The sequence below is a fragment of the Choloepus didactylus genome, chromosome 7, assembly GCF_015220235.1.
Source record: "Choloepus didactylus isolate mChoDid1 chromosome 7, mChoDid1.pri, whole genome shotgun sequence".
NCBI classification, from domain to species: Eukaryota; Metazoa; Chordata; class Mammalia; order Pilosa; family Megalonychidae; genus Choloepus; species Choloepus didactylus.
In genome coordinates this window covers 118,152,734-118,180,638 of record NC_051313.1, presented here as the reverse complement: position 1 = coordinate 118,180,638, position 27,905 = coordinate 118,152,734, and the positions used below count along the sequence as shown (strand labels likewise).

At 55.9% G+C, this 27,905-nt stretch overlaps 1 protein-coding gene across 2 annotated transcripts in view; it reads left to right on the top strand.

The window, feature by feature from the left end:
- The window catches only part of ITPR3 (inositol 1,4,5-trisphosphate receptor type 3), a 76,963-nt gene that overhangs the window by 35,431 nt on the left and 13,627 nt on the right, over positions 1-27,905 (top strand). For both annotated transcript variants that reach the window (XR_005217804.1, XM_037842438.1), the window contains 32 exons: positions 2,010-2,096; positions 2,733-2,891; positions 3,045-3,143; positions 3,564-3,647; positions 5,494-5,640; positions 5,882-5,977; positions 6,472-6,522; positions 6,671-6,813; positions 7,781-7,880; positions 7,971-8,131; positions 8,723-8,864; positions 12,151-12,312; positions 12,888-13,060; positions 13,610-13,729; positions 14,137-14,319; positions 15,304-15,555; positions 15,646-15,790; positions 16,242-16,383; positions 17,031-17,230; positions 18,285-18,414; positions 18,993-19,050; positions 20,181-20,346; positions 21,240-21,404; positions 21,486-21,560; positions 21,995-22,120; positions 22,971-23,093; positions 23,174-23,374; positions 24,358-24,609; positions 24,933-25,058; positions 25,178-25,303; positions 26,536-26,656; positions 27,222-27,412. Coding sequence is in view for 1 of the 2 variants with exons in the window: in XM_037842438.1 (XP_037698366.1) it covers positions 2,010-2,096; positions 2,733-2,891; positions 3,045-3,143; positions 3,564-3,647; positions 5,494-5,640; positions 5,882-5,977; positions 6,472-6,522; positions 6,671-6,813; positions 7,781-7,880; positions 7,971-8,131; positions 8,723-8,864; positions 12,151-12,312; positions 12,888-13,060; positions 13,610-13,729; positions 14,137-14,319; positions 15,304-15,555; positions 15,646-15,790; positions 16,242-16,383; positions 17,031-17,230; positions 18,285-18,414; positions 18,993-19,050; positions 20,181-20,346; positions 21,240-21,404; positions 21,486-21,560; positions 21,995-22,120; positions 22,971-23,093; positions 23,174-23,374; positions 24,358-24,609; positions 24,933-25,058; positions 25,178-25,303; positions 26,536-26,656; positions 27,222-27,412 (4,506 nt within the window). In the remaining variant the exon portion in view is untranslated. The remainder of the gene's footprint in view (positions 1-2,009; positions 2,097-2,732; positions 2,892-3,044; positions 3,144-3,563; positions 3,648-5,493; positions 5,641-5,881; positions 5,978-6,471; positions 6,523-6,670; positions 6,814-7,780; positions 7,881-7,970; positions 8,132-8,722; positions 8,865-12,150; positions 12,313-12,887; positions 13,061-13,609; positions 13,730-14,136; positions 14,320-15,303; positions 15,556-15,645; positions 15,791-16,241; positions 16,384-17,030; positions 17,231-18,284; positions 18,415-18,992; positions 19,051-20,180; positions 20,347-21,239; positions 21,405-21,485; positions 21,561-21,994; positions 22,121-22,970; positions 23,094-23,173; positions 23,375-24,357; positions 24,610-24,932; positions 25,059-25,177; positions 25,304-26,535; positions 26,657-27,221; positions 27,413-27,905) is intronic.

Here is a 27,905-nt window from a genome sequence, read left to right as displayed (position 1 = left end):
TTTGTGTTGTGCAGTTCCATGAATTTTTATTTAAAATTTTTATTCTAGCAATATATATACAACCTAAAATTTCTCTTCTTTAACCACATTCAAATATTAATTCAGTGCTGTTAATTACGTTCACAATGTTGTGTTACTATCACCACCATCTGTTACCAAAACTTTTCCATTGTCTCAAATAGAAACTCTGTGCATTAATTCCCTATTCCCTATCCCCTCCTGCCCCTGGTAACCTGCCATTGTTTTTTAGAACCTCAGTAGGGAAGAGATTGGTGTGTGTTGCTGGGAGTGAGGTGAGGCAAGGGGAGTGGAGTCCCTTCCAGTGACCCACTAGTCCATAAGGCACATCTGTGGCAATTAGAAGAAGGTGCCCCTTCCTCCAGGCTGGCAGTGCCCTGTCAGGGCACATGGTTCAGTGAATGGAACGTGAACTGCATTTCAGCTCCACCCAGCCCTTCAGCTGGACACCATGGTGCAGTGAGCAACCTGCACAACTGTACACGGAACACCCAGTGGCTCTTAGAGACAGTGGCTCCAGGGAACCCTGTTTGAGATTCCTTGAGCTAACCTCTCCCCTCGTTTTAGAGACTTGGGGCCTGGGTTCTGGAGAGGGGAGTGACTGTCCATGCTCATCCTGTGAATTTGCAGCTGAGTCTGGAAGCCCCCCAGGTCTCTGAGCACCTTGCGTTTCTCAGAGACATGGAAAGTGGCATGGTGCCGGATCCTGCTCTGACTCATGAGCCTCTTATGGGAAGTCTCCTCTGGACAGAGCTAAGGGCCCCAACCCCAGTCCCAGTGGAAAAGAGAGCAGGAGGCCTTGGCCATGGTAGCCACTTTGTGGCCTGCTTCTGAGACCTTCCCTCTGCCCTGGTGCCCCACCCCCTGTCATACAGACTTTGTTTCTCTGTGTCCCCTTCCTCTGACCACCCCTGCGCTGAGAGGCAGGTATAAAATGGGGGAGGGAGGAAAGGGCAGGCCCTGGCCCCACACCTGTGAACCAGGCTGGAGAAGGGGTTAGAGGTGGGCTGTCTGCAGCTCTGTTTCTGGTGAGGGAGCTGTCACAGGCTGCCTTCTTGCTGCCAATGCAGGCTGAGGCTGTACTGGTGATCTGACCTGGTGTAAGGCATTCACACATGCACAGACACAAACCCAGAGTTGCACATGAGCGCACACAGCTACACACTGGGTGTGTGGAAAATCATGGCCATGGTTCCCAGCAGCCACCCCCTCCCCTGCCTCAGGCACCAGGCCAGGTCATGACCAGACTGAGAAAGAGGGCAGAGGGGGACCCCCCAATCTGATGGAGGAGACAGAGCCTATCCTCCAGGTGTTTCCAGCCTAACAGGGGAAGGAAGTGTCTAAAAAGCTCACTTAATGGAATGCAAACCAAATCTCCAGGCCAGCAGAATTGGATTAGAGTTGGATGTGGCCAATCAGTGAAGGCTCCCTGGAGGCAGTGGCCTGGGAGCCACAGAGTTTTGGGTAGGGAGGGCCAAAAGGAGTGGGGGTAGAGGAGGGAGCCAGGAAATGGCACCAGTACATCCCTGCCAGGGTTTGGGCTGGCGCAGGAGTCCCATGCTGGGAGCTTTTGGAGTCTGGTGAGAAGGTGGTGGTGAAGTACAGATTTAGGTTGTCTGCTGGAGGTGGCAGGGGACAGAGGGGCCTCAGGGTCCTGTTGGCATGCCTCCTCCAGAGGGAGGTGACATATGATGGGGGTGAGGAACTTAGCTCCCCCAGGCTGTTGGCTAAGACCTCAGGCTGCCCCCCAACCCCCCAGCCTTGGTTCCCTCATCAACAGTGGGAGGGAATGGGCCAGTGGTCTCTGAGATTCCTCTGGGTGCAGTGCCAGGGGCTGGGGCAGGGGTCCCAAGGGGTCCGAGAGCCCGGGATGAGTGTGCCTGTGTGTGGTGCGTGTGTGTGTCTGCACATGTGCCTGGGGGGCTGGGGGTCACATCTCACTGTAGGGTCACGTCCTGAGCCCGGCCCTCACCCCTTGTGTGTCTGCCCAGCATGCAGCCCAGATGGAGCAGAAGCAGAATGACACAGAGAACAAGAAGGTGCACGGGGATGTGGTGAAATACGGCAGCGTGATCCAGGTGAGCACTCACACTGCCCCTCCACTCCCTGCCCAGGAGGTGGGGATGGGCGTAGGGTGCCACAGACATCGCCTCTGGGCGTGCATGTTGGGAGGGATGTGTGTCCAAATGGGAGGCTCTGGGACTGTCTTCCTGCCTGTGTGCCTGATTCTGTGTGGCCTGAGTAGCTGTGTCCATGGGTGTGTTCTTAGCAGGGTGGTCACGAGCACTGATTCTGGAACCACGTTGTCTGGGTTTATGTATTGGCTCTGCTGCTCCTGAACTGTGTGACCTTGGGCATGGGACTGACTTTCCGGTGGCTCTGTTTACCTCTCTATGGAATCAGGCCGATCGTGGTTTGCCCTCTTGGGGCTGTTGTGAGGTGACATGAGCTAATACATGTAGAGTATCTAGCACAGTGCTGGCTGCTTCCTCGGGATCACCTGCGGGCCTGGCTGTGTGTGCACAGTGTGTGTGTGTTTGTGCAGGATTGTGCATGTGGGTGCGTGTGGCTCAGTCTATGTCTGTGGCCATGTGCCTGACCTGCACGTGCATCAGGGCTGTGATGAGGGGTCTGGTGGACCCCCACCTGGTGCCCCCTGCTGTGGGCTGTTCTGCTGGGCCCCGGGCCCTCATCCCACTCCACCTGGTCCCCAGCTCCTGCACATGAAGAGCAACAAGTACCTGACGGTGAACAAACGGCTGCCGGCCCTGCTGGAGAAGAACGCCATGCGGGTGACGCTGGACGCCACAGGCAATGAGGGCTCCTGGCTCTTCATCCAGCCCTTCTGGAAGCTGCGGAGCAACGGGGACAATGTGAGGGCAGGGCGGGGCAGGGGGGCCGGGGGCGGGAGGGGCCAGGGCCTTCTCCAGGGTCTCTGATGTGGGGACAGGATGACGTCTCACCCATTTCTTAGGGGCCCAGTGTCCCTGCCCTTCCCATCCTCACCCTGCCCTGCCTGTCCCCAGGTGGTTGTGGGGGACAAGGTGATCCTGAATCCCGTCAACGCCGGGCAGCCCCTTCATGCCAGCAACTATGAGCTCAGCGACAACGCTGGCTGCAAGGAGGTGAGCGGGCGGGTGGGGCCGGCCCTGCAGCGGAGGCTTAGACACCCCCACCCCACATGCACTGAGTGCTGCAGAACCACTTATTGGGAAGAGGACTCAGCTGTGAACCGAGGCCCAGGGTGGTGGAGACCCCTGTGTCCCCCTCCTTACCAATGTCTCTGCCTCCAGCCCTGCCAGGCCCTGCTGGACGACCTGGGTCTCTATACTTCCCATCCTCCCCTCCCAATTTTTTGCCCCATTCTCCAACCCACAGGCAGGCAGCCCCAGGGTAGCTGGGCTGGGTCTACGGGCCTCTCCTTTTGCTTTAAAGGAGGGCTGGCTTGGTTCCTCCCCTCATCCCGTCTCGGACCCTCAGCACCTCCCCACTGTCCAGCAGCTGGGGGTCTACCTGGGATCATGGGTCTCTCTGCCTGTCCCCAGGTCAACTCGGTGAATTGCAACACCAGCTGGAAAATCAACCTGTTCATGCAGTTTCGGGACCACCTGGAGGAGGTGTTGAAGGGGGTAAGGAATGCGAGACTCCCCTCTAACCCCTGGCTGGCTGGCTGCCCAGACCCCTCTCCCAGCCCCCTCGTCCTGCCTTCTCCCACTCACCATGCCCTCCCCGCTGCCAGCTCTGCATCCTGCCTGGCCCTTCCCTCAATCCCCACCCCCTCCCCTGTCTGCTGAGGCAGGGGCCATCGCCTGGGCCCTGGGTTCGGGACACGCCAGCATGGGCAGTAGGAGAGAAGGGACATTGGCAGCCTAGGAGGGGACCTGTCTGCTGGGGGCAGGTGCCGTCTTCACGGCACCTCCCCTGGTCAGAAGCCTGTAGTGGCTCCCTCTGCCCTCCTCCCCAGTCAAGCTGCTCTGTCAGACTTTCCTGGCCCCCGCACCCTGGTCCCAGCCTTTTACTCAGCTTCACTTCCCCCCACTATCCTTGTCCTCCGGCCATCTCCCAGCTGTTTCCTGCCCTCCCATGCTCTGTCCAGATGCCTTCTCCCTCTCTCCCTTAAGCCTGTGCATCGTCCACACATCAATTCAGGTCCATCCCCTGTACCACCTCCTCCTGGAAGCCCTCCCTGATTACACATTTCAGTCTCTCTGCCTCTCAGCCCCAACTCTGTGCAGTACTGAGAAAATGAAACCTCAGCTGGGCTAGATTCCAAAGTGCTGCCTGGAGTGGTTTCCAGTGAATCTGTCATGGCTCCACCATTAGATTCCAGGCAGCTCGGGAGAGACTTGTGTGTACAAAGTCCACCTCTTTCTTGCTCTCACCTCACACTGCCTGGACTCTGCCTTAGTACCTGACCCAATGTGTATACCTTCATTCATTCACTCATTCACTCATTCACTCATGCATTAGTTCTGCAGATGGTCACTTAGCACTTTATGTCCAGCCCTGTGTTCAGTTTGTAGAGAAGATAGGTAAAGCCATTAGTGATCATAATAGCAGTGGTGGCTGGGTACTGAGACCCTGCTGGGTAGCAGGCTCACTGCGGGAGGAAGTGTGGTGGAGAGGTTAGGATGTGGGCTCTGAATCTGCGGCACGGTTTCACATCTCACTTGGCCACTACTAGGTGACCCTGGACATATTGCCTTCTCTCTGCTGGAGTTTCTCCACCCATAAGATGGGAGATATGACGCCTGCACCCATGAGGGTCAGTGTGAGGCCCCAGTGGGGCAGTTGTGTGGATGTCCCACTCACTGACTGGCACATGGTTGATGTGCAGTCTGGCTGCTCCATGCATGTTACCACAATCTTCACAATTTCTGCAATGTGGGTCAGAGTATTCCCATTTTACAGAACAGGAGTCGGGGATCAGAGATGTTAAAGGACCTACCCAAGGTCACATAGCCCTAACTGCAGAGCCAGGAGCCACTGAGATAAATAGGCCACAGCCCCTGTCCTCCAGCTGCTCCAGTCTAGTAGGGGAGTAAAAGAAATGAGCACAGAGTACTGATATTCAGGGCAGAAGGGGCCCTGGGAGAAGTGCAGCTGTGGGCCTGGGGAGACCCAAGGAGGATGAGATCCCTCCAGCCTTCAAGGACAGGGCAACTCATGATGAGCTTTTAATGGCCAGGTGGGATTTCTAGAGGTAAAGGTGGGGAGGGAGGCACTCAGGCTGGGTTGGGCCATGGGAACGTTGGGAGGGCTCTGGACAAGCATGGCCTGGCTGTCTGGAGGGTCTGGTTTTAGGCTCTGGGATAAGGGCTGTGGGTACCATGCCCAGCTGAGGGGCTGGCCCCTGGCTTGGCCACCCTCTGGTCACCAGCTCTGGAAGGAGCAAGAGGGGCCCTGCCAGCCGCAGCCTGTGGCTGGGAGGGACCTTGGCCACTTTTGGCCCTGAGCCCAACCTCCCGCTGGCAGGGAGATGTGGTGCGGCTGTTCCACGCGGAGCAGGAGAAGTTCCTGACGTGCGACGAGTACAAGGGCAAGCTGCAGGTGTTCCTGCGCACCACGCTGCGCCAGTCCGCCACCTCGGCCACCAGCTCCAACGCCCTCTGGGAGGTGGAGGTCAGAGCCCTGCTGCAGGCAGCCACACCTAACATGCCGCCTTCTCTGCAGCCCCGACTCCACCCCTCCCTCCTTTCCCATCACCCTGGAGCGGGGAGGTCTCCACTGGGAGACAAGGGGCCAGGGAGGGGCTAGGGCCCACCCACCCAGGATCTCCAGGCCCCCTAGAGGGGCTCTCCCTGGGGTCTGTGCTCCCCCTACCTGGCCAGTCTCCTTCCCGCTTCACCCCTGCACCCCCCAGGTGGTCCACCATGACCCCTGCCGTGGAGGAGCTGGCCACTGGAACGGCCTGTACCGCTTCAAGCACCTGGCCACTGGCAACTACCTGGCTGCCGAGGTGAGCGGGGAAGCAGAGGGCACATGGGAGCTCAGGCTGTGTGTGTGCACACGTGGGCATGCACGAGTTCCACACCTCTGCACACACAGGCACGTGTGCCTACACATCCTGGGTATTTGCACTTGTGTGTTTGTTTAACAAATGTTGTCAAATAAATGTGTGAGGATAAATAAGCCTAGTAATTATTACTGTGCACCCACCATGTGCCAGGCACCGTTCCAGGCTCCATGGACACAGCAGTGAATGAAATTCCCAGCCCTGTGGAACTTACATTTACATCCATGACTGTCCACATCTGCACAGGCGTGCGTGTGTTGGGACATTCGTGTGTGTTGATGTGCATTTGTGTGTGTCCATTTGTGGGTCTGCAGAGAGGGGCCAGGAAGGGGAGCACCCCTACCCCAGCCCTATGAAGGCCTAGTTTTGGGGTGGGGTTGTGGGGTATAGCTTGGTGTCCAGTCCCTCCACCCCACCCATCTCCTTTCGCTGTCCAGGAGAACCCCAGCTACAAAGGTGATGCCGCGGATCCCAAGGCGGCAGGATCGGTGAGGACCAAAGCAGGGGTCCAAGGGCAGGCCCACCCTGAAACCCTGGGAGAGGGCTGCAGGGAGAAAGCCCTTAGGTGAGATCCCAGGTGGTGGCAGGGTGACGGAGAGGAGGGGTCTCCTGCCTGATTTGGGGTCCTCACCCCAGGGTGCCCAGGGCCGCCCAGGCCGCAGGAATGCCGGGGAGAAGATCAAGTACCGCCTGGTTGCTGTGCCCCACGGGAACGACATCGCCTCCCTCTTTGAGCTGGACCCCACCACATTGCAGAAAACTGACTCCTTTGTGCCCAGGTGCCCAGACTCCCTGTCCCTGGGGCTCCCTGCAATCCCTACTCCTTTGGCCTTGGGGTCCTTGCATGTCCCTCCCCTCTGGGCATTCAGCTCTGTGAGCTAAGGACAGCTGCCGGCCACCATGTGGTTACTGGGGGACCCCCGCGCTGGGCCTGGACCTGTGTTCATTGCTTTGCCAGATGCTGCCACTCGAGTGTTATTGATCTGCTGCCTGCCCAGTCGCTCTGGAAATTCAAGTGCAGACTGCTCGTCCAGGGCAAAGTGCATGGGGAATCCAAACACCGGGTGGGAGGCTGAACTCCCTGACCTCTAAGGTCTCACTAACTCGGAGATTCTAGAACGGGACACCAAGAGATTTCCTGGGTGTGAATCCAAGTTTAGCATTTACGAGCTGTCTGACCTCAGGCAGGTCACTCAGTTACTCCGGCTGGGTTTCCTCCTCCTTAAAATAGAACTATCAAGTTTACCTGTCAACAGGAAAGTTGGGAGAATTAACTGAGTCAATGTAGGCCCACAATCCCTCACCTAAAACTCGTGGAGCCTGATGCATTTTGGAATTCAGATTGCGTTTCATTTTAGAAAGGTAGCTTTCTATTTCATAATCAAAGGCCTGAGGTATTTCTGCTGGGAAATGTATGTATCTCGATTCTATAAGGGATACATGGTCTAAAAAGCCTCATTTGTCCAATGAATTTTGGTCCCACATTTGCAAGCAAGCTTCGGTTTTTGGCAGTTTTGGATTTTGGAAGCATGGATAAGGTGTGAGTTTCCGTGTAAGAATGGCTGCTAGAACAGGGTGAGGCGTAGTGTTCACGTTGGCAGCTCCTCTCTGGCCTCGGGCTCCTCACCTGGAGGGGGTTGGTGTTCCCTGTGCCCCATCTCTGGAGGGCATCGAGTATGGTGGAGGGTGTGAAGCTGTGGGGTGGTGGCCGGGGCAGGCAGTCAGGTCCCCGTGCCCTGCCCACAGGAACTCCTACGTCCGGCTGCGGCACCTGTGCACCAACACGTGGATCCAGAGCACGAACGTGCCCATTGACATCGAGGAGGAGCGGCCCATCCGGCTCATGGTGCGGCCCTCTGGCCGGGGGCATGGGGGGCGGGCAGGGCCAGGGCCGAGTGTGTCCCTCGGGCCCGGCTGACCCCTGCTGTTCCTACAGCTGGGCACCTGCCCCACCAAGGAGGACAAGGAGGCTTTTGCCATCGTGTCAGTGCCCGTGTCTGAGATCCGTGACCTGGACTTTGCCAACGATGCTAGCTCCATGCTGGCCAGCGCCGTGGAGAAACTCAACGAGGGCTTCATCAGCCAGAACGACCGCAGGTGGTCCGCTGGGGCTGGGTGACTGATGTTGCCTGAGGGTCCCTGCCTTCCTGGGACTGCATGTCATGAATAAAGGGGTCACAAAGCAGAAGCCGGGGTGGGGCAGATGGGGGTGAGGGCTGACCTCAGGCCCCTGAAGCTGGGAGTCCACTCCACTGCTCACGTACTCCCAGAACCAACCCTATCGCTCTCTTTTGATGATGATGGGATTGAGGCTCAGAGAGGTTGAGAGGCTTTCCCAGAGTCACACAGCTGGTAAGTGGCAGAGGCAGGGTGGAAATGCAGGCCGCTTGACATCAAACACCCTGTCTGTGCTGAGCAGCTTTCCAGACTGGAGTATGCTGAGATTCTTTGCTTTGGGGGTACTTTGGAATCCAGGGTGGGTGGGCGTGAGGTGTTTCAGGGCAAAGCTGGGGAGGGAAGTTGAAGGAGATGATGGACTTTGTGCTCTGGGCACCAGGACTGGTGAGTGAGCTCATGTAAGCTGTGCTTTGGGATGGGCTGCTTGGGAGGGTGTGTGCTGGGTGGGTCCTGGGGGAGTTTCCAGGCTCAGTGCCTCACACTTGTCATTTCTGGTGTCTTCCCGCCCAGATTTGTCATTCAGCTGCTGGAGGACCTGGTGTTCTTTGTTAGTGATGTCCCCAACAATGGGCAGAATGTCCTGGACATCACAGTCACCAAACCCAACCGGGAACGGCAGAAGCTGATGAGGGAGCAGAATATCCTCAAACAGGTGCCTGCGTCTGTGAGGGGGCTGTAGGGGGCCAGTTGTGTAGGGGCTGCGGGGGGGGGGTGGGGCTTGGGAAACGGGCTGGGCTGATTGAGGAACAGGATGCCTTTTTTTTAAATGTAATTTTATTGAGATATATTCACACACCACACAATCACCCAAAGTGTACAATCAGTTGTTCACAGTATCAGCGTATAGTTGTGCATTCATCACCACAATCAATTTTTTTTAACATTTTCATTACTCCAAAAACTAAAACTAAAACTAAAAATAAGAATAAAAATAAAAGTAAAAGTAATAAAGAACACCTGAAACATCACACGCAAACACACCCCCATTATTCATTTACTTTTTGTCCCCGTTTTTCTACTCATCTGTCCATACACTGGATAAAAGGAGTGTGAGCCACAAGGTTTTCACAATCACACAGTCACCTGTTGCAAGCTACATTGTTATACAATCGTTTTCAAGAGTCAAGGCCACTGGGTTGCCATTTGATAGTTTCAGATACTTATTTCTAGCTATTCCAATACACCAAAAACTAAAAAGGTTGTCTATATAGCGCGTAAGAATACCCTCTGCTCCATTTGAAATCTCTCAGCCACTGAAACTTCATTTTGTTTCATTTCGCTTCCCCCTTTTGGTCAAGAAGATTTTTCTCAATCCCACGATGCTGGGTCCAGGCTCATCCTCGGGAGCCATGTCCCACATTGCCAGGGAGATCCACACTCCTAGGAGTCAGGTCCCACATGGGAGGAGGGCATGAGTTCACCTGCTGGGTGAGCTTAGAGAGAGAGGGGGCTACATTTGAGCAACAAAGAGGTCCATTGGGGGAGACTCTAAGGCACGATTATAGGTAGGCTTAGCCTCTTCTTTGCAGTAACAAGCTTCATAAGGGCAAGCCCTAAGATCGAGGACTTGGCCTACTGAATTGGTAGTCCTCAATGCTTGTGAGAATATCAAGAATTCCCCAGGTGGGAAAGTTTAATATTTACACATTTTCCCTCAGGCCCTCAAGGGGGCTTTGCAAATACTTTTTATTCTCTGCCCAAATTACTCTGGGATGCATCAGGGTTTCATGGTAACCTATACAAAACAACTAGATCTCACCCCCCCCATTCAAGGTTCCATGTAATTATGGTGTTTGAATAAACTGACTATGCAAGTTAAATTATATAGCTTGCTGCAGAAAATACAGATTTTCCACCAAATAAACATCTCTTCCTTTGGTCTCAAACAGAAGCTAAGGTTTTAAAACATAGTCAATATCATCCTTTTCCCTTTAGTCTGGTTTACCTTAGTCCTAATAAAGTCCATTTCGTTCATATCTCTAATTGAAGTCTGATCTCTTTTTCAGTGTCTTTAACATTTGCTGTATGGGGTAATGCTGACATTCATAGCTGCTGAACTCTGGCTCTGAGTCTCAGGTGTCACACAGATACCCGAAGTTCCAGGGACTGGCCAGGTTATACACAAAGAGCTCAGCATCTCAGAGTTTAGGGATAACCACTACAAATCAGGAATAGATGTGACTGCTGTAAGAGCTTACAATCTAGGAACCTTTACCATAAGCCTTCCCCTGATAACCTGTGCTCTCAGTTTCAATTTTCAGTTTGTGTATTATAGTTAGTCCATATTAGTGAGGCGTTATAATGTTTGTCTTTTTGATTCTGGCTTATTTCACTCAACATACTGTCTCGAGGTCCATTCACCTAGTTGCACATCTCACAACTTCATTTCTTCTTGCCGCTCAGTATTCCATCGTATGTATACCCCACCATTCTGTTTATCAGTCGATTTACCCTTAGGCCACATCCATCCATTGTGAATTATGAATACTGCTGCCATAAACATCAGTGTGCAATGACCACCGTCCCTGCTCTCAGTTCTTCCAAGTATGTACCCAGTAACAGGGTTGCAGGACCATATGACAACCCCATAGTTAGCTTCTGGGAACAGGATGTCTTTTGAAGATCCCAGTTTGCCTCTCCCATCTCCAGTTGAGCTGCATTCTCTCTGTGGTTTGCTCATCACCCCTTTATTAAAATTGGTATTTATTGAGCATGTACTGTGTACCAGATACTGCCCTAAGTGCCTTACATGTATTGACTCTTAATTCTCGGAACCCTAGGGGAGGTACTCTTATTATCCCCTCTTTACTAGTGAGGAAACCAAGGCACACAGGTTAGAATAACTTGATTGAGCTCCTTCAACTAGGAAGCAGCAGGGCCAGGATGTGAACTCAGAATGTTCACATTAAAAATTTTTTTTAAATTATTTTTTTCCAAATTTTTATTATAAAAATTTTCAAACATTGACAAAATATTGAAAGAATAGTACAATGGAAACTGTATGTCCATTGCCTGGATTCAGCTACTGCTTCCCGTTTTGCCAGTCTGGCTTTATGTAACTCTTTATCCATGCATCCATCCTTCCAACCATGCATTTCAAAATAGGCCACAGGCGCCACGACACTTCACCCCCAGATTTCTCAGTGTGTGCATCTCCCAAGAATAATGATATTGTCCTGTATTACCATAGTACCATTGTTACACCTAAGAAAATTAGCAAGAATACCCTGTCCATATCAAATTTCCCTAAAATGTGTTTGTGCGTTTTTTTTTTTAAATAAATTCAAAGTTACATGAATAGCTGCAATAACAGTACTAGCCCCATACACAGAATTCCATCATACCCTGACCCCCCTCCCCCGATAGCTCAATCCACCAACTTTAACATGCTGTCACATCTGTTTGTGCATTTTTAAGCTTGTTTTGTTTAGAATGAGAACTAGTTTTGAGAACAAGTGCTTCAAAACATTTTTTAAAATTCTTTTTTCCAAACCTTTATTATGACATTTTCTCATTCCATTCAGTTGTTCTGTCTCTTTGGTCTTTGTTCTAGAACGGTTTTCTCACCCACCCTCTGCCTTTTTTATTTTTGTAATTATACCTTTTTTTTCCGCTTTGTTTTGCTTTGTTTTTGATGAGGCAGGCTGTGTCTTGTCTCCCAAGCTCTGGCCCCACCGGCCCTGCCTTTTCTCCTGGTCTCAGGCCACCAGCTGCTGTGAGCTCAAGCGAGGCCCATTGGGAAGGGGTGGGCAGGGGCCAGCGTTGGGATTCCAGCCAGGACAGGAGAGTTTGGACTGGGATCAGGGCCTGTGGCGGGTGGGCTGGGCTTGTAGTCCAGCTTCGGAATCAGCCCAGGGCTAATGTCAGCAGGGGCTTTGGGGCTGAGCCTCTGGGGCTCAGGGTTCCCGGGATAATTAGGGTTATCCCTTCTCCCCCAGATCTTTGGCATTCTGAAGGCCCCTTTCCGTGATAAGGGGGGTGAAGGCCCCCTGGTGCGGCTGGAGGAGCTGTCGGACCAGAAGAATGCGCCCTACCAGCACATGTTTCGCCTCTGCTACCGGGTGCTGCGGCACTCCCAGGAGGACTACCGCAAGAACCAGGTGGGCCGTCGGCCCGGGGGCGTGCCCCGAACTCAGCCCCCCTGGCCCGGGTGCCCCGGCCCCTCGCCCGCCTGCTCATCGTCATTCATTCAGCAGATACTTACTGAGACCCACACACTGTGTGCCAGGCACTGAGCTAGGCACTGGGGGTTCGGTGGGGACCCACATAGCAGGACTGGCTTCATGGGTGACTCAGAAGGGCTCCCTGCTCGGTTTAAGGCTCTGCTGTCATCATCTTGAAATTCTTAATAATTTTTAAGCAAGGGCCCCACCATTCGTTTTGCACTAAGCCCCCCAAGTTATGTAGCCTGCACTGTGAGTCAGATAAGGTCTCTGCTCTCGGGAAGGTTTCACTCTTAGCGGAGACAGACTGTTGAGCTAAATAATGCTATCATATCAACCCTCTCTTCAGCCCAGTGCTGGCTTCCTTTCCCAGACCTCTTCCTATCCAGGGTGAGGTTCTCCTGCCCGAGTTGGGCCCCTATCTCAGGGCTCAGGATCATGTTCTGGAGCAAGGGCTGGGTCCCCATTTCCCCCCTGGGACTCCATATGACCTTCCGCCCGTCTGCCTCCAGGAGCACATTGCCAAGCAGTTTGGGATGATGCAGTCCCAGATTGGCTATGACATCCTGGCCGAGGACACCATCACGGCCCTGCTGCACAACAACCGCAAGCTCCTGGAGAAGCACATCACCAAGACCGAGGTGGAGACCTTCGTCAGCCTCGTGCGGAAGAACCGGGAGCCCAGGTGGGCCCAACCCTCCTTCCATAACCGGGACCCCACACTCTCCTCCCTTCCACCCCTGCCCAGGGTAGAAAATCTGCTGGGGCAGGTTGTTAAAATATTGAAATGCTTTTGTACATAAACTGCCACCTCCCTGAGCCCCTGGCCTCTGCAATCCCTCCTTGGGACCCCCTCCTAACTTGGCCCAATGCAGTGACAAGAAGGTTGACACCTGGTATAGCCCTTTCTGGCCCTTTTCTGGTGCCAAAGTCAGTGCTTGCACTGAACCAGTTGTTAAATGTTTGTAACAAATTTCACTCCTGCCCTTACTCCTGTGCTCTGACATGGGCCCCCAGCCAGCCTTCCCTGCTGCCTTAGGGTGATGGCCTATGGCTTGCCCTTCCCTGGCTGCTAGCAGCCCATCTCACCTATCTTCTAGCCTTGGGAGGGAGCAGGAGCAGTAAGTTGGCTCCAGGGAGGATCGTATTGTCAGCTGGGCCTGGGGGAGGTGGTCTCGCCCCATCAGGCGCCAGCTTCTGAGCCTCCTCTGCCACCCTCTGCTCCCCACTGCAGGTTCCTGGACTACCTCTCTGACCTGTGTGTGTCCAACCACATCGCCATCCCCGTCACACAGGAGCTCATCTGCAAGTGTGTGCTGGATGCCAAGAACAGCGACATCCTCATCCGGACCGAGTGAGCCGCCCGTGCCACCTCCAGCCACAACCCGGCCTCCCTCAGCTGGGGCCCCTCCCCGCCTGCTCCTCAGCTGCCCCAGAGCTTGGGCCCCATCTGGGGTGCAGGCTACCAGTGGCATTCTTGCTGTCTGCACCTATGTACCCAGTGCTTGCTGAGTGCCCAGTTTGCACTGTGGGGGGATGGGGATGGGGAGAGGGTGCAGAGCAGAATGGGCCAAAGACCCTGTCCTTGAAGGGGTCCCTGGGTGGAAATGGGTGCTGCGTGGAGAGTAGCATAGGAGCCCGGGCCAGCACTCAGCTGAAGCTCCAGGAGGGGCAGTCTGGGGGTGAGCCTGGTTGGGGCCGGCTTCCGGGAGTGGGTGCTGGGCTGGCTCCTGGCTCCATGTGACGCGTGGTGGTCTGCAGGCTTCGGCCCGTGAAGGAGATGGCTCAGTCCCATGAGTACCTGAGCATCGAGTACTCAGAGGAGGAAGTGTGGCTCACCTGGACCGACAAGAATAATGAACACCATGAGAAGAGTGTGCGGCAGCTGGCCCAGGAGGCACGGGCGGGCAATGCCCACGACGAGAATGTGCTCAGCTACTACAGGTGCCCACCTACCTCCCCCACTCCTTTCCTTCCCTCTTCCCAGGCTTCCTGGGCCCTTCTGCCAATCCCTGCCCAGGGATGAGCTGGAATAGCTTCAGGAGGGGCTTCTGCCTCCTCCAGACGGGCATCCCTGCCTTCACTCCCCTGCAGTGGAGGGCGACTGCATACCCCAAATAACACTGGGTGGCCTGGAGGCCAGGCTCGCCCGCAGCCAGGCCTAGAGGAACCCAAGCCTGCCTCCAAACGTATATTTAAAAAAAAAAATAGGTAACATTTATTAAGTGTCTGCTGTATACCAGGCACTGTTCTAAGTCCTTCACCTGCTCACTCATTTAAGCCTCACAACAGCTCTAGGTGGTAGGTATTGTCATTACCCTTGTTGCAAAGTTGGGAGGATGGAGGCACTGGGAGGCAACGGAACTTGCCCAGGGTTATATGACCAGTAAGTGGTGGAGCCACGACTGAAGCCCAGACCTCCTGGCCACGGGGCCAATTGTAGGTGACACAGGTCTCTGAGGGGGAGGCAAAGGGCACAGCACCCCACAGTGCAGAGCAAAGCTTCCCATAGCCCTCAGCTTTACGTCTTTACCAAAGCGTCACACCTCTCACCAGCTGCTCGGTGTCCCCCACCTCTCTCTTGCCCCCACCTTCCCTGCTCCAGGCTAGTTTCCACCTTCTTGCTGTCCTTCCCTGTTCTCGGCCTTTCTCTCCACTGTCCCTTCTCCTGATCTGCTCCTTAAAGACCTGAACTGACCAAGCCAGCAGAGCATTTTTCCTTTAGGGAGGAGGGGAGAATTGCCAGATACTGGTAGGGACAGGGACTGTTCTCCTTTTGCCTCTTTTATTCAGAACTGTGCCCCTTCCGTTTCGGTGGCCAGTGTGTGGTTTAACCTAAATCCTTTCACCACTTTATCAGTCCCCAGCAAACCCCGATGCATGCCCTTGTGGCCCTCCCAGGCCCTCACCATCCCCTCTGCCCTGCAGGTACCAGCTGAAGCTCTTTGCCCGCATGTGCCTGGACCGGCAGTACCTGGCCATCGATGAGATCTCCCAGCAGCTGGGCGTTGACCTGATCTTCCTGTGCATGGCGGACGAGATGCTGCCCTTTGACCTGCGTGCCTCCTTCTGCCACCTGATGCTGCACGTGCACGTGGACCGCGACCCCCAGGAGCTGGTCACGCCTGTCAAGTTTGCCCGCCTCTGGACTGAGATCCCCACTGCCATCACCATCAAGGAGTGAGATGGGCGGGGCTGGGGCAGGGGCTGGGGCTGGAGGATCACAGGGACCCTCGTGCCTCATGCCTCTGCCCCTGCCCCTGCCCCCAGCTATGACTCCAACCTCAATGCCTCCCGGGACGACAAGAAGAACAAGTTTGCCAGCACCATGGAGTTTGTGGAGGACTACCTCAACAACGTGGTCAGCGAGGCCGTGCCCTTTGCCAACGAGGAGAAGAACAAGCTCACCTTTGAGGTGAGCTGGGGGCTCGGGGTGCGTGGGGCTCTGGCTTGTCCCCTCACTGAGCCTCAGTCTGCTCCCAGGGGTGGGCTGTGGGATCTGTGACCCACTTCCCTCAGTGTCCCCGTCCACATAGATGGTTGGGACTCCCCTGCTCTGACACCTGGAAGAGGGCTTCCTTCCTCTCATCCCTTACCCCATCAGCCCAGATCTGGGGCACAAGCCCCTGGCAGGCCTCCCTTGTGGGGTAACCCACTAAGGTGGAGCTGCCCTTGTCTGGGATCCCTGGCGTTTGTGTCCACCCTTCCAGGGATCCTGCCTTTCTCTGAGGACCCACCCTCCGGGGGTCTCACCCTCATTATGCACCCTTAGTTCTTGCTTCCTCCTGGCCCTAGTCTACGGGTCCCGGCCCCGCCTTCCCCGAGGCCACGCCCCGCCCTCACTCGGCCCCGCCCCCTCTCCGCAGGTGGTCAGCCTGGCGCACAATCTCATCTACTTCGGCTTCTACAGCTTCAGCGAGCTGCTGCGGCTCACGCGCACGCTGCTGGGCATCATCGACTGCGTGCAAGGCCCCCCGACCATGCTGCAAGCCTACGATGACTCCAGTGGTGAGGGGGGCTGTCAGGGCAGCCCACCCCGTCACTTCCTTGATCTCCTGTTATTGTGGGAAGTCATTTCTGATCAACCCTCTGGGCACCCTGCCTCCCCACTCTGTTGCAGGAGGGCATCTGGGGACCCTTCCAACCTGGCAGGACCAGCAGCAGGGGACGGGGGGAGGGCAGGCCCTGCCCAGGGGCAGTGAAGACCCCGTGGGGTGGGGTGGGGGGAGTTGTTTTCCAGGACAGCTTGGCCCTGGGGGCAGATAATGAGAGAGGGAGGGAGTTGCGGGCCCTCTGTCAGGGATCTCGGGGTCAGATGGAGGAGCCCCAGCCCCGCCCTCAGCAGCATTAATTCACTCTAAACAGCGCCCGGGACCTGACACCTGGGTTTTAGCACGCCCCGCATGGCGTGCTCCAGCCCCCATGCTCAGTAGCAACTCCCATGGTTTCCCACTTGAGAGTTCTCCCCAGTCTCTCCACATAATTCACCTTTGCCCTGACCCTCCGCCTTTTTGCCAGATTTGGCTTAAAGCTCCCTGGCCCCGCCCTTTCCTTGGCGGCGGGTTTGTTTGCAGCTGACTGGCAGGGTGTGTGCACTCTGCCTCCTGGGTCAGACTGGGGCCCCTCCATGACCCCCTCCGCTCCCTGCCCCGCAGGTAAGAACGTGCGAAGGTCCATCCAGGGCGTGGGGCACATGATGTCCACCATGGTGCTGAGCCGCAAGCAGTCCGTCTTTGGCGCCCCCAACCTGCCTGCGGGTGCCGGTGCCCCTGAGCCGCTGGACCGAAGCAAGTTTGAGGAGAATGAGGACATCGTGGTGATGGAGACCAAGCTGAAGATCCTGGAAATCCTGCAGGTGGCCGAGCTGGGCCACGGTGGCGGGTGTTGGCCATGGGGGCAGGCTCGTGGGGGTGGGGGTGGGGACGGGGGTGGGCAGGGTGGACCACCCTTAGATCACAGTGCCTGGTGCTGGATGGCTCCTCAAGTGACAGACTGTCTAGCCCTGTGGTTCTCAAAGTGTGGTTCCTGTACCAGCAGCATCAGCATCACCTGGGAGTGGGTGAGAAATGCACATTATCAGGTTCCTCAGACCTGCTGAGTCAGAAATTCAGTCCATGTGACAAGTCCTCCAGGTGATTCTGATGCACAGTAAAGTCTAGCTCCTCCTCCCATTTTACAGATGAGAGCAGTAAAGGTCAGGGGACTTCCCCAAGGTCATGCCAGAGATTCACAAACCCATCTTCCTGTGTGGTGGATGCAGTTATCCCTGTTCTGAGACTCCCCAGCAATGGGGAAGGGGCTTGTAGGGTCTCAGGGAAGGATTAGGACCCTTGCTTTGACTTTGTGGCCACCAGCAGTTTGGGGTGATCTCCATGGTGTCCCAGTCTGGGCAGGGCCTGGTTGAGGGAGTCAGAGGAAGGGGCTTCTGATTTAGTGGGCTTGGAGCTTCCAGATCTGAGCTCTGAGGTGAGGCCAGAGGTTCATGCCCATTCAAGGGCATCTGCAAACCCTGTGTCCTCATCCGCCCCTGCCCAGTGACCTCCCCTGCTCCACTCACAGCCCTCAGTTTCCCCTTCTCCTTTGTTTGGCAGGGCTGGATGGGAGGGCAAGAGTCAGCCTTTGGGCCTGGGGAGCTGAATTTCCTTTGCTGCTGGCATCCAGCCTGGGAAAGGGGGCCTGAGTGGGCGAGTGGGGGGGTGTCTGCCTCACTCCGAGAGGAGGCACCATTCCCCATCCTCGGGCAGGAGCTGGGGAGAGACTGCTCCAGGGGGAGAGATCTGGAGTTTTTGGTTGTGAGCTTCTGGAGCATCCCTGAACATCTATTCTGAGAAAAACCTGCCCACTTTTGGCAGGAGCGGCCTTCTGGCCTCAGGATGGCTCTTACCCCATCCTCTCCCCACCCTCTCCAGTTCATCCTCAATGTGCGTCTGGATTACCGCATCTCCTACCTGCTGTCTGTCTTCAAGAAGGAGTTTGTGGAGGTGTTTCCCATGCAGGACAGTGGGGCTGACGGCACAGCCCCTGCCTTCGACTCCACCAGTGAGCCCCACCCCCGCCTGCACCCTGCCCAGTCCCCCTCATGTTGAGAGGGGCTCAGAGAGGCCGTGTGACTTGCCCAGGGATACACAGCAGTAGGGTGCAGTCTGGGGGACACCTCGGGGCTAGCTCACCAGTCCTGCCCCCTTTTCCCAAGTTGCAGAGCTTTCTGCTCCGTTGTCTCTAATTGCCACAGTGAGAGGTTAAGGCAGGGATCATTCCCTCCATTTCTTTAGTGGGGAAACTGAGGCCTACAGAGGGGCAGGGACTTGCCCAAGGCCACACAGCCAGTCTGAGGCTGAGCCAGACCAGAACCTGGGTCTCCTGATCCCAGCCCAGTGCTCCCAGCTCTCACTCATGGCACAGGCCTGCAGGGTAGCTGGGGCTGTTCTGGTCCTGCCCTGATTCGTTCTGTCGGAACTCTGTATTTCCACCTCCTGGAAAGGGGCAGGCAGAGGGGCTGCCCCCTGATCAGTGCAGGGAAGGGGTTGTGTGGCTTCCCCCTGCTCCCTCAGCCCCGTGCCCCCCCACCTTCTGGGAGCCACCACTTACACACACCTACCCCTTCTTGTTCCTCATAGCTGCCAACATGAACCTGGATCGCATTGGAGAGCAGGCGGAGGCCATGTTTGGAGTAGGGTGAGGCCAGGGTCGAGATGGGGGGTGGGTGAGTGGGTGACGCCAACACAGGCTGGAGACCCCTCTTGGGACCGTCTGGGTTTCCCAAGGCTAGGGGCTGGCTCGTCCCTCTCTGTCATTCCCTCTGCAGACCCTCACTGGGCTCTGGGCCAGGTGCCCCCTTGCTTTGTGCTCTGCCCTGCCCTTTCCTGCCCAGCCCCACTGTGTAGGGGCCACCTGGGTCCCAGTGTCAACCTGGTCATTCCCCTGCCTCTGCTCAGGGCAGCTGTGCCTCTGCACAGTGGGACTTGGGTCAGGGAGCTGGAAGAACGTCCCCCCGTCCCACAGCAGGGAAGAGATGCGGGGGGTGTGCAGCCTGCTCTGCAGAGGGTGACCCCTGCCCCCAGGGCTGATGCCAGAGTGCTGAGCAACGGGGCCAGGAAGGGATCACCCCAGGGGGCCGGCTCCAAACCATTTCTGTGCCACGCCTTTGGCGTCTGGTAAAGCCTGCTCAGAAGCACGTTTTAAAATTCTTAAATAAAGCACATGAAATTACAAAGGAAACCAATGACATTGAAATATAGTTACCAAAATATTGAAAAGAAAACAAATTGGAAGTGACAGTTCTATAGGTTCCTCTTTATTAACACATTAACTAACCAGCTGCTGCAGCGGCAGGTGTCGTCGGTACCGTTACTTCAAAGTAGCGGCGAGTGTAAATGATGTTTTGCGATTTCTGTAACAACTCTAAAGTGAGATGAAAACATCTGTGATTTCTATGGCTGACAAAGTCACAGGCACTGCTAATATGCCTGCAGCTTGTTTCTTACATTCTTCATTGAAGGGAATGGTAGACTTTGGTTAGAGATGGATCAAATTCAAGACATAATGTTTTTCCTGTCTCTGTTTGAGTCCCCTTGGGGGTCTGTGGGTCCCATATCAAGAACCCCTTTTAATTCAGGGGGGTCCTGGGGGATCTCTGGGGACAGGGGGTCCCTTGGGGGCTCAGGGAAGTGGCTGTTTACAAATGGGTGAGAGGATGTCAATATTTTAGACAAATACTATACTGGGCGGGGCTTCTAAATGCCTGTCCCCAGTCCCGTGGGTGGTGGGGGTTGTGCTCGCATCAGCTGCACCCGGTGCCCCTGCAGGAAGACAAGCAGCATGCTGGAGGTGGACGACGAGGGCGGCCGCACGTTCCTGCGCGTGCTCATCCACCTCACCATGCACAACTACGCGCCGCTCGTCTCGGGGGCCCTGCAGCTGCTCTTCAAGCACTTCAGCCAGCGCCAGGAGGCCATGCACACTTTCAAGCAGGTGTGCCCGCCTCAGCACCCGGCCCTCAGGCAGGCGGGGAGGGCCTGAGGGACCCCCGGCCCTGCATCGAGCAGCCACGCATGGGGCCCGCACTGAGGGTGAACACCCAGTTCGGGTGAGGTTTCTTAGCCTTGCTGAGCTCCTTAAAGGGGAGGACCGAGTCTCGGCTGCCTTCGTCTCCTGCGCTTGGTGGCTGGCGCATCTGTACCAATTTCTTACAGTAGGGACAGCACTTTACAGTTTGCAAACTCTCTGAAGCACACCTGTCTTAAGAGCTTTGAATCACGGCTGGCTCAGGGTGACGGGGCTTTGTTATTGCAGTGTCACACTCTCGGAAGTGGCATTTAGTGAGTGCTCAGTACATACCAGGCACTGAGCATTGTACTTGCAGTATCTCATGGGGCTTTCTCAACAGCCCTGACAACAGGGTTATTACTCTTGTTCCCATTTTCCAAAGGAGGGATATCTAGGTCCAGGGAGCTTGCATCCCTTGCCCGCTGACCCAGAGTGAGTAAGGTGGGAGGGAGTCAGACTCAGGCCCGGCTCTTCAGGGCTCAGGTCCCTTTTTCAGCCAGCATTCAGGGATGCCAAAATGCTTTATTTGGGGTCTGAGTGAGCAAGTGCTAGGCCACCGCAGCAGGTGGCATGCATCAGTGAGTTCTGAAGCCTGGTGATGTGACAGCTCAGGGGAGGGAGTGCAGGGAGGCATGTGGCCATCAGGGAAGGATTCCTGGAGAAGGCGGGCTTGTGGCAGGGCCACGAGTGTTGAGTAGGATTTGGCTCTGTGGATAGGAACAGGCGGTGGTGAGGAGACACCAGGAGGGGAGGCCTGGGAGACGGCAATGGACCTGGGTGTGCCGATCTCACCGGCCAGCCCCAACCTTGACCTTCAGGTGCAGCTGCTGATCTCAGCCCAGGATGTGGAGAACTACAAGGTGATCAAGTCGGAGCTGGACCGGCTGCGGACCATGGTTGAGAAGTCGGAGCTGTGGGTGGACAAGAAGGGCAGCAGCAAAGGCGAGGAGGTGGAGGCAGGTGCCACTAAAGACAAGAAGGAGGTGAGTGGGGTTGCCCAGGGCTGGGGTGGGGCTGCCTGTGAGGGCCGGGCTGGCTGATCCCTGACCCTTTCTGCCCCGCAGCGGCCCACGGATGAGGAGGGCTTTCTGCACCTGCCTGGGGAGAAGAGCAGTGAGAACTACCAGATCGTCAAGGGCGTGAGTGGCTGAGGGTCCTCAGGGATGGGGGTCTGCAGGCCTGCCTGCCCTGGAGGCTCCAGCTGGCCTGGTGTCCTCTACCTCCTTGGCTGGCCAGTGACCCTCAAAATAGACATCTTCCAGCTTTTCCTGCGTGTTAAAAACAACCCTGCCAAGGTCCAGAGGGAATTATTTTAAAGCAGAAGGAATTTAATGAATTCCATTTCACAGTCATATTGTTCTATCTGTTTTTATGGGTGGATTTGGGTTTTTTAGTCTTGCTCTAATGATCTGATTCAGTAGCTGTCACCTCCTTTCTCCCTTTCTGTCCCCAGTGGAAGCTGGGGCTTGGCTCTGGTGAGCAGGAGACTGACCAGCCCTGGTGGGTGGGCCGGGGCAGAAGGCAGGATTGAGGAGAGGGGACGGAGTCCTGGGCTCACGCCTCCCCTCTCCAGATCCTGGAGCGGCTGAACAAGATGTGCGGCATCGGGGAGCAGATGAGGAAGAAGCAGCAGCGGCTGCTGAAGAACATGGATGCCCACAAGGTCATGCTGGACCTGCTGCAGATCCCCTATGACAAGGTGCTACTGCTGCCCAGCCCCATCCTGACCCGTGATTTCTGACCTCTGACCCCAGGCCAGCTCCACCCTAAACCCTTGACCTGACCGAAACCACTCACTAACCTTTGCTTCAACTTGACCTTTTACCTTGACCTGTCCCCAGACACACCTCGACTCCTGAATCCAGTCTGGTTATTTTCTCAACCTTTGACCCTTTACCCTTCATCCTGATCTACGTTGATCTTGATTTGATCCCAGCCTCACCCTAATTCTTGACCTGACCCCAGACTCTGATCTACGTACCCCAGCCTAAACCTGATAATCTCAGCCTCATCTCCACCTTTGGCCCTCAGCTCCCTTACATTGAGTCATGTTGACCCTAATCTGACCCCAGCCTCTTCTTGACCCATGCATGACCTCTACTCTGGGCTCCTCCTACCCTGACCCCTGATTTCAATTCCTTACCCTAGACTCACCCTGACGTCTTATACTCTGACCTATCTGCAGGCTCACTCTGGCTCTTGACTCCAATGTCCCCTTCATCTCAACCTTTGACCTTCACCTGGACTGACCTTTATCTTGTCTAAACCTCCCCCTGACTTTGATCCCCCAACTTTGACCTGACCCTGACCCTGACCCCTTACCCTTTCTTCCCCATCCTGGCCTTCTCAGACCTATGATCTTTGTCTCAGCCTCCGAACTATAACCCTTCACACAGGTCTGCAGCCTAACCTGGAGGCCCAGCCTTCACCTTAAACCCGGCCTCTTCATGGTCCCTAACCCCAAACCCTGACCCACCCCCAGATCTCTCCTGGCTTTGCCCTCTTCCCTGTTGTTGGGCCCCATGACCTCTCCCTTCCTCTCTGCCCAGGGTGATGCCAAGATGATGGAGATCCTGCGCTACACGCACCAGTTCCTGCAGAAGTTCTGTGCAGGGAACCCCGGCAACCAGGCCCTGCTGCACAAGCACCTGCACCTCTTCCTCACGCCGGGGGTGAGGGCGGAGGGGTGGGGTCACCTGGGTGGGCTGGGGGCAGGGCCTGGACCCAAAACTGATGCTCCCCCAACCTGCAGCTCCTGGAGGCAGAGACCATGCAGCACATCTTCTTGAACAACTATCAGCTGTGTTCTGAGATCGGCGAGCCCGTGTTGCAGCACTTTGTGCATCTGCTGGCCACCCATGGGCGCCACGTGCAGTACCTGGACTTCCTGCACACCGTCATCAAGGCCGAGGGCAAGTACGTCAAGAAGTGCCAGGACATGATCATGACTGAGGTGAGGGCAGGGCCCAGGGGCCCACGGGGAACCTGGACAGAGGGCCCCAGAGTTAGAGGCTCAGACAGCAGGACCCAAGAGGAAGAACTCACCGGGTGGGTCCTGGGGGGAGTGGCAAGTTGGAGATGACAGAGGGAGAAATAAGGCTACAGACCTAGTAGTAGAACTTGGGCTGTGGACCTAATAGAACTCAAACAGGGACCCAGTAGACCTGAGGTGGGGTGCCAGCACTCATTCCTTCATTTTTCGCTCATCATCATTTATTTAAAAATTATGAAGCATCTACAATGTGCCAAGGACTATTATACCTGGGGAATCAGTTGCGTGGCCCCAAAAGGGCCCATTGCTGGAGCCCCAGCATCGGGCACATAGGAAGTAGTCAGTAAACATTTGTCACCTGAAGGCAGGAAGGATAAAGTCTGAGTTTAAGTCTGGAACAGACATGTCTCTACCCATGAACATCTCACAGTGTAGAGGAGAAAGGAGCAAGCGCTAAAGGGAGATTAGGTACATCATGAATGAGACACAATGTCCTGGAAGTGTTGAGCAGTGCTAATTATTAATTAATTGATATTATTAAATTGCTGTGAATAACATAATCACAGTGTGTGCTCTGTGGAGGTTTGAGTTACCTGCTATAGGAGCAAGGGGAGGGAGGGGGTGAGCTGGGCAGGGGTAGGATTAGAAAGGGCTTCCTGGAGGAGGCCCCCTCTGAGATGGCCTGGGTGGGACTTCTCTCAGTAGGGGAGAAGGTAGGACTTTCTGGGTCAAAGGGTCAGTATCCCCCATGGCAGAGGACCTGAGATATGAGCATGGGGCCCTGAGGGCCAGGGAACCCCAAAAATTCAAGCAGGGGAAGACTTTCCTGAGCGTCAGGCAAGGGCTGGGCTCAGAGTCCCAGCCCCACCCTGGTAAGCACAGGAGAAGGCTGAGGCCCAGGCCTGGCAGTCTCGGGGCCCTCACGTGTGCTCCCTGCCCTGCAGCTAACCAATGCAGGTGACGACGTGGTTGTGTTCTACAATGACAAGGCCTCGCTGGCCCACCTGCTGGACATGATGAAGGCTGCCCGCGATGGCGTGGAGGACCACAGCCCCCTCATGTACCACATCTCCCTGGTGGACCTGCTGGCAGCCTGCGCTGAGGGCAAGAACGTCTACACTGAGATCAAGTGCACCTCCCTGCTGCCCCTGGAGGACGTGGTGTCTGTGGTGACGCACGAGGACTGCATCACTGAGGTGGGCCTGCGTGTGTGTGCCCGTAGGTGTCCACGGGGGGCTCGGGTAGGTGCTGCAGGGCAGGGAGGAGGCCACCAGGGGGAAGAGAGGGCGGGAGAGCCACCGAGGCAGTCGGTCAGTCCTGCCGAATTGGGACAGGAAGAGGGAGATAAAGAAAGCTGGAGAAATGGACAGGACTTGGGGGTGTCGGGTGAGGGTGGTGGGGACGTGGGGCAGAGGAACAAGGGGGAGGCCTGGGACGGGGGGCATCAGTGAGGTGAGGAGAGGAAGAACCGGAGAGCGTGACCTCACTCGTGGCCTGGCCTCCCACCCTGGCTGCCCAGGTGAAGATGGCCTACGTGAACTTTGTGAACCACTGCTATGTGGACACGGAGGTGGAGATGAAGGAGATCTACACCAGCAACCACATCTGGACACTCTTTGAGAACTTCACCCTGGACATGGCTCAGGTCAGTCCCCGTCGGGGCATGGCCAGGAGGTGGGACTGTGGGGGGCTGGGGCCTGGATGGGGGGGTAGCGGAGGGGACCCAGGTGTCGGCTCACCCAGGCATCCCTCTCCCTGCCCCAGGTCTGCAGTAAGCGTGAGAAGCGCCTGGCTGACCCCACGCTGGAGAAGTATGTGCTGACCGTTGTGCTGGATACTGTCAGTGCTTTCTTCAGCTCCCCGTTTTCAGAGAATAGCACCTCCCTGCAGGTGAGCTCTTCTTGCCCCGGCACTGGCTAGCTCAGCTAGCTTTTGTGCAGGGAAGGGGGAAGATCAGAATGTATATTCACATTTGCTTGAATTGCATAAAGTAACGGCAGAAGGATAGACAAGTGTATTAGTTATCAATGCTGGGTAACAAATACCCCCCCCCCAATTTAGCAGCTTAAAACAACAAATATTTATTGCCTCACAGTTTGTGTTCATCAAGAATTATAGTGGGAACTGTGCCATTAAATAGGAATTCCTAAATTCAGTGGGTATGATGGATCTTGAAGTGGCAGGAGACAAGTGGCAGCACTAAATTGCCAAAGACAAAGTGGATGTCGTTACCGCAATGGGCAGCAGAACCAAAGCAGTCATCAGAACGGTCTGACTTGCAAGGATCTGTGGCGTTGGCTAGTTGATCATAGGCTTCCTTCCATCCATGTTAGAGGAAAAGCTCTGGGTCTAGTGAACAGATGTCTGACTTGAATCCCTGAGAGATTCACGGCCTCTAAATCAATTCCCAGATTCCCAGACCTGAGTCACTGCACAAACCCAAAGCCTTTGAATGAAATGGAGGCTGGTTTCCTTGAGAAAGGACCTCCTATACTGCCTAAATCATAAAACAACACCAAAAACATACAAAACAAGGAACCAAAACAAGGTCTCCCTCTGGGGGTTGGCGCTGGGGTGGGGTGGGGGTAGTGCATCTGAGAGTGGTAAAAACATGTGAGGTCCCACCACACCCCTCTTAACACACGTGTTTGCCCCTCCCCGCTGGAACCCTCTGGGACTAAGGGTCTTGGGTAATTTGTATCAGCTTTCCCTACTGCTCATTAGCCCCTGGGCGGGGTGTGGGGGAATGGGGATGATGGGGACAAGGTGGGAGCGAAGCCTCTTAAAGAATACCTTGTGCTTTTTGAACCATGTAAATACATTACCTATTTACAACATTAATTTATTTAAAAATTTTTTAAAGGAAAGAAAGGGTCAGCATCAGGGCTGTGAGCTCAAGCCTGGACCTTGGGTGTGTGGGGGTCACTCCCAGGGCTGCCGTGTACAGCTGGGCAGGCTGTGCACTGCTGAGAGGAAAGGGGCCGACTTTTTCCAACTGACCCAAAGGCACGTGGTGGCTGGCAAAGGCCCTGTCCCTCCACCCACACCCATACTCAGCTGCCTGGGGCTGCCAGGGGAGGGGTGGGCTGGGCTGCAGCAGTGGGTTGTGTGGCCTCTTCCAGACACACCACACGATTGTGGTCCAGCTGCTGCAGTCCACCACGCGGCTGCTTGAGTGTCCGTGGCTGCAGCAGCAGCACCGAGGTTCTGTGGAGGCCTGTATCCGCACCCTCGCCATGGTGGGTGAGTGCGCCAGGGGTGTGGCCTGCCCCCAACCTCCCCCCTCCCCTCCCTGCGCCACAGGGATGCCTGCCTGCCAAATAGAGACCCCTCCCCCAGGCTCACCCCACACCTGCTTCCAGGTGGTTCTCAGTAAGTCCTTCTTTGTGTCTAACTGTCATTGAGAGAAGCAGTTTTCTCCTCCGAGTCAGTTTTCCAGAAGGGAAAGCTGGTGGCATTCTCCAACCAGAGTTGTTTTGTGCTTGCACATGGTTTCAGGCAGGTGGGAGGCCTGTGGATTGTTAGGGAGAGTTGAGGATGGGGAGAGGGAAGGTGGGAGAGGGACGGCAGGGATCAGGATAGAGCCAGAACCAAGAGGCAGAAGCTACCTCTTTTTTACCCAAAAAGGGGGAATGGGCCCCTCCTCAGCCCCTCAAGTGAGGACCAGGGTAGGGGTCCTGGAACCCTGGACTCTAGGTCTAGTTGACCCTGCCCGCCCAGTCCCACAGCCCTGAATGGGCCCCTGTGGTGGGATGAGCCCCCCACCCTGCGGTCAGCCTTCCAGCACCCCCACCCCTCTCCCCACCAGCCAAGGGCCGGGCCATCCTGCTGCCCATGGACCTGGACGCCCACGTCAGCTCGCTGCTCAGCAGCGGGGCCAGCTCTGCGGCCGCTGTCCAGCGGAGCGCTTCCAGCTACAAGGCCACCACGCGGACCTTCCCCCGCGTCACCCCCACGGCCAACCAGTGGGACTACAAGAACATCATTGAGAAGCTGCAGGTGGGGGGACCGCGGCCTGCCTCCTGCCTCCCTGCTGGCTGTGCTGCCTGGCATCCCACCATGGGAGCCTCTCGGTGGACTCAGCCGTTCTCCCACTCTGGAAGGGCGGGTTCTCTGGGGGTGCCCCTCCGTGAACTGCCCACACCTTCTCAGGAAGGGGCTGGTCAGCTCATCCCCTCTTCCTGGGGCAGGGAACCCAGGGCCCTGCTAGTAGGACTGGGGCTCATGGAGGGGTCTGGGCCACTCCTCGCTCCCGACCGCACCCTCCAGTTGATGTAACTCATTGCTGTCCACTGTGCTGTTGGCTGTGGAGGGGCTGTGGTGGGGCTACTGTTCACACATGGCAGGAGGCCATGGTCAGGAGAGCAAGGGCTTTGCCCAAAGTCCCACAGATAGCTAGAGGAGCTCAGAGAAAAGGCAGGGCTTGCGGCCCCCAGCCTGGGGCTCTGAGCTGACAGACATCCTGCTGTGTTCAGGGGTCTAGGGAGCCTCA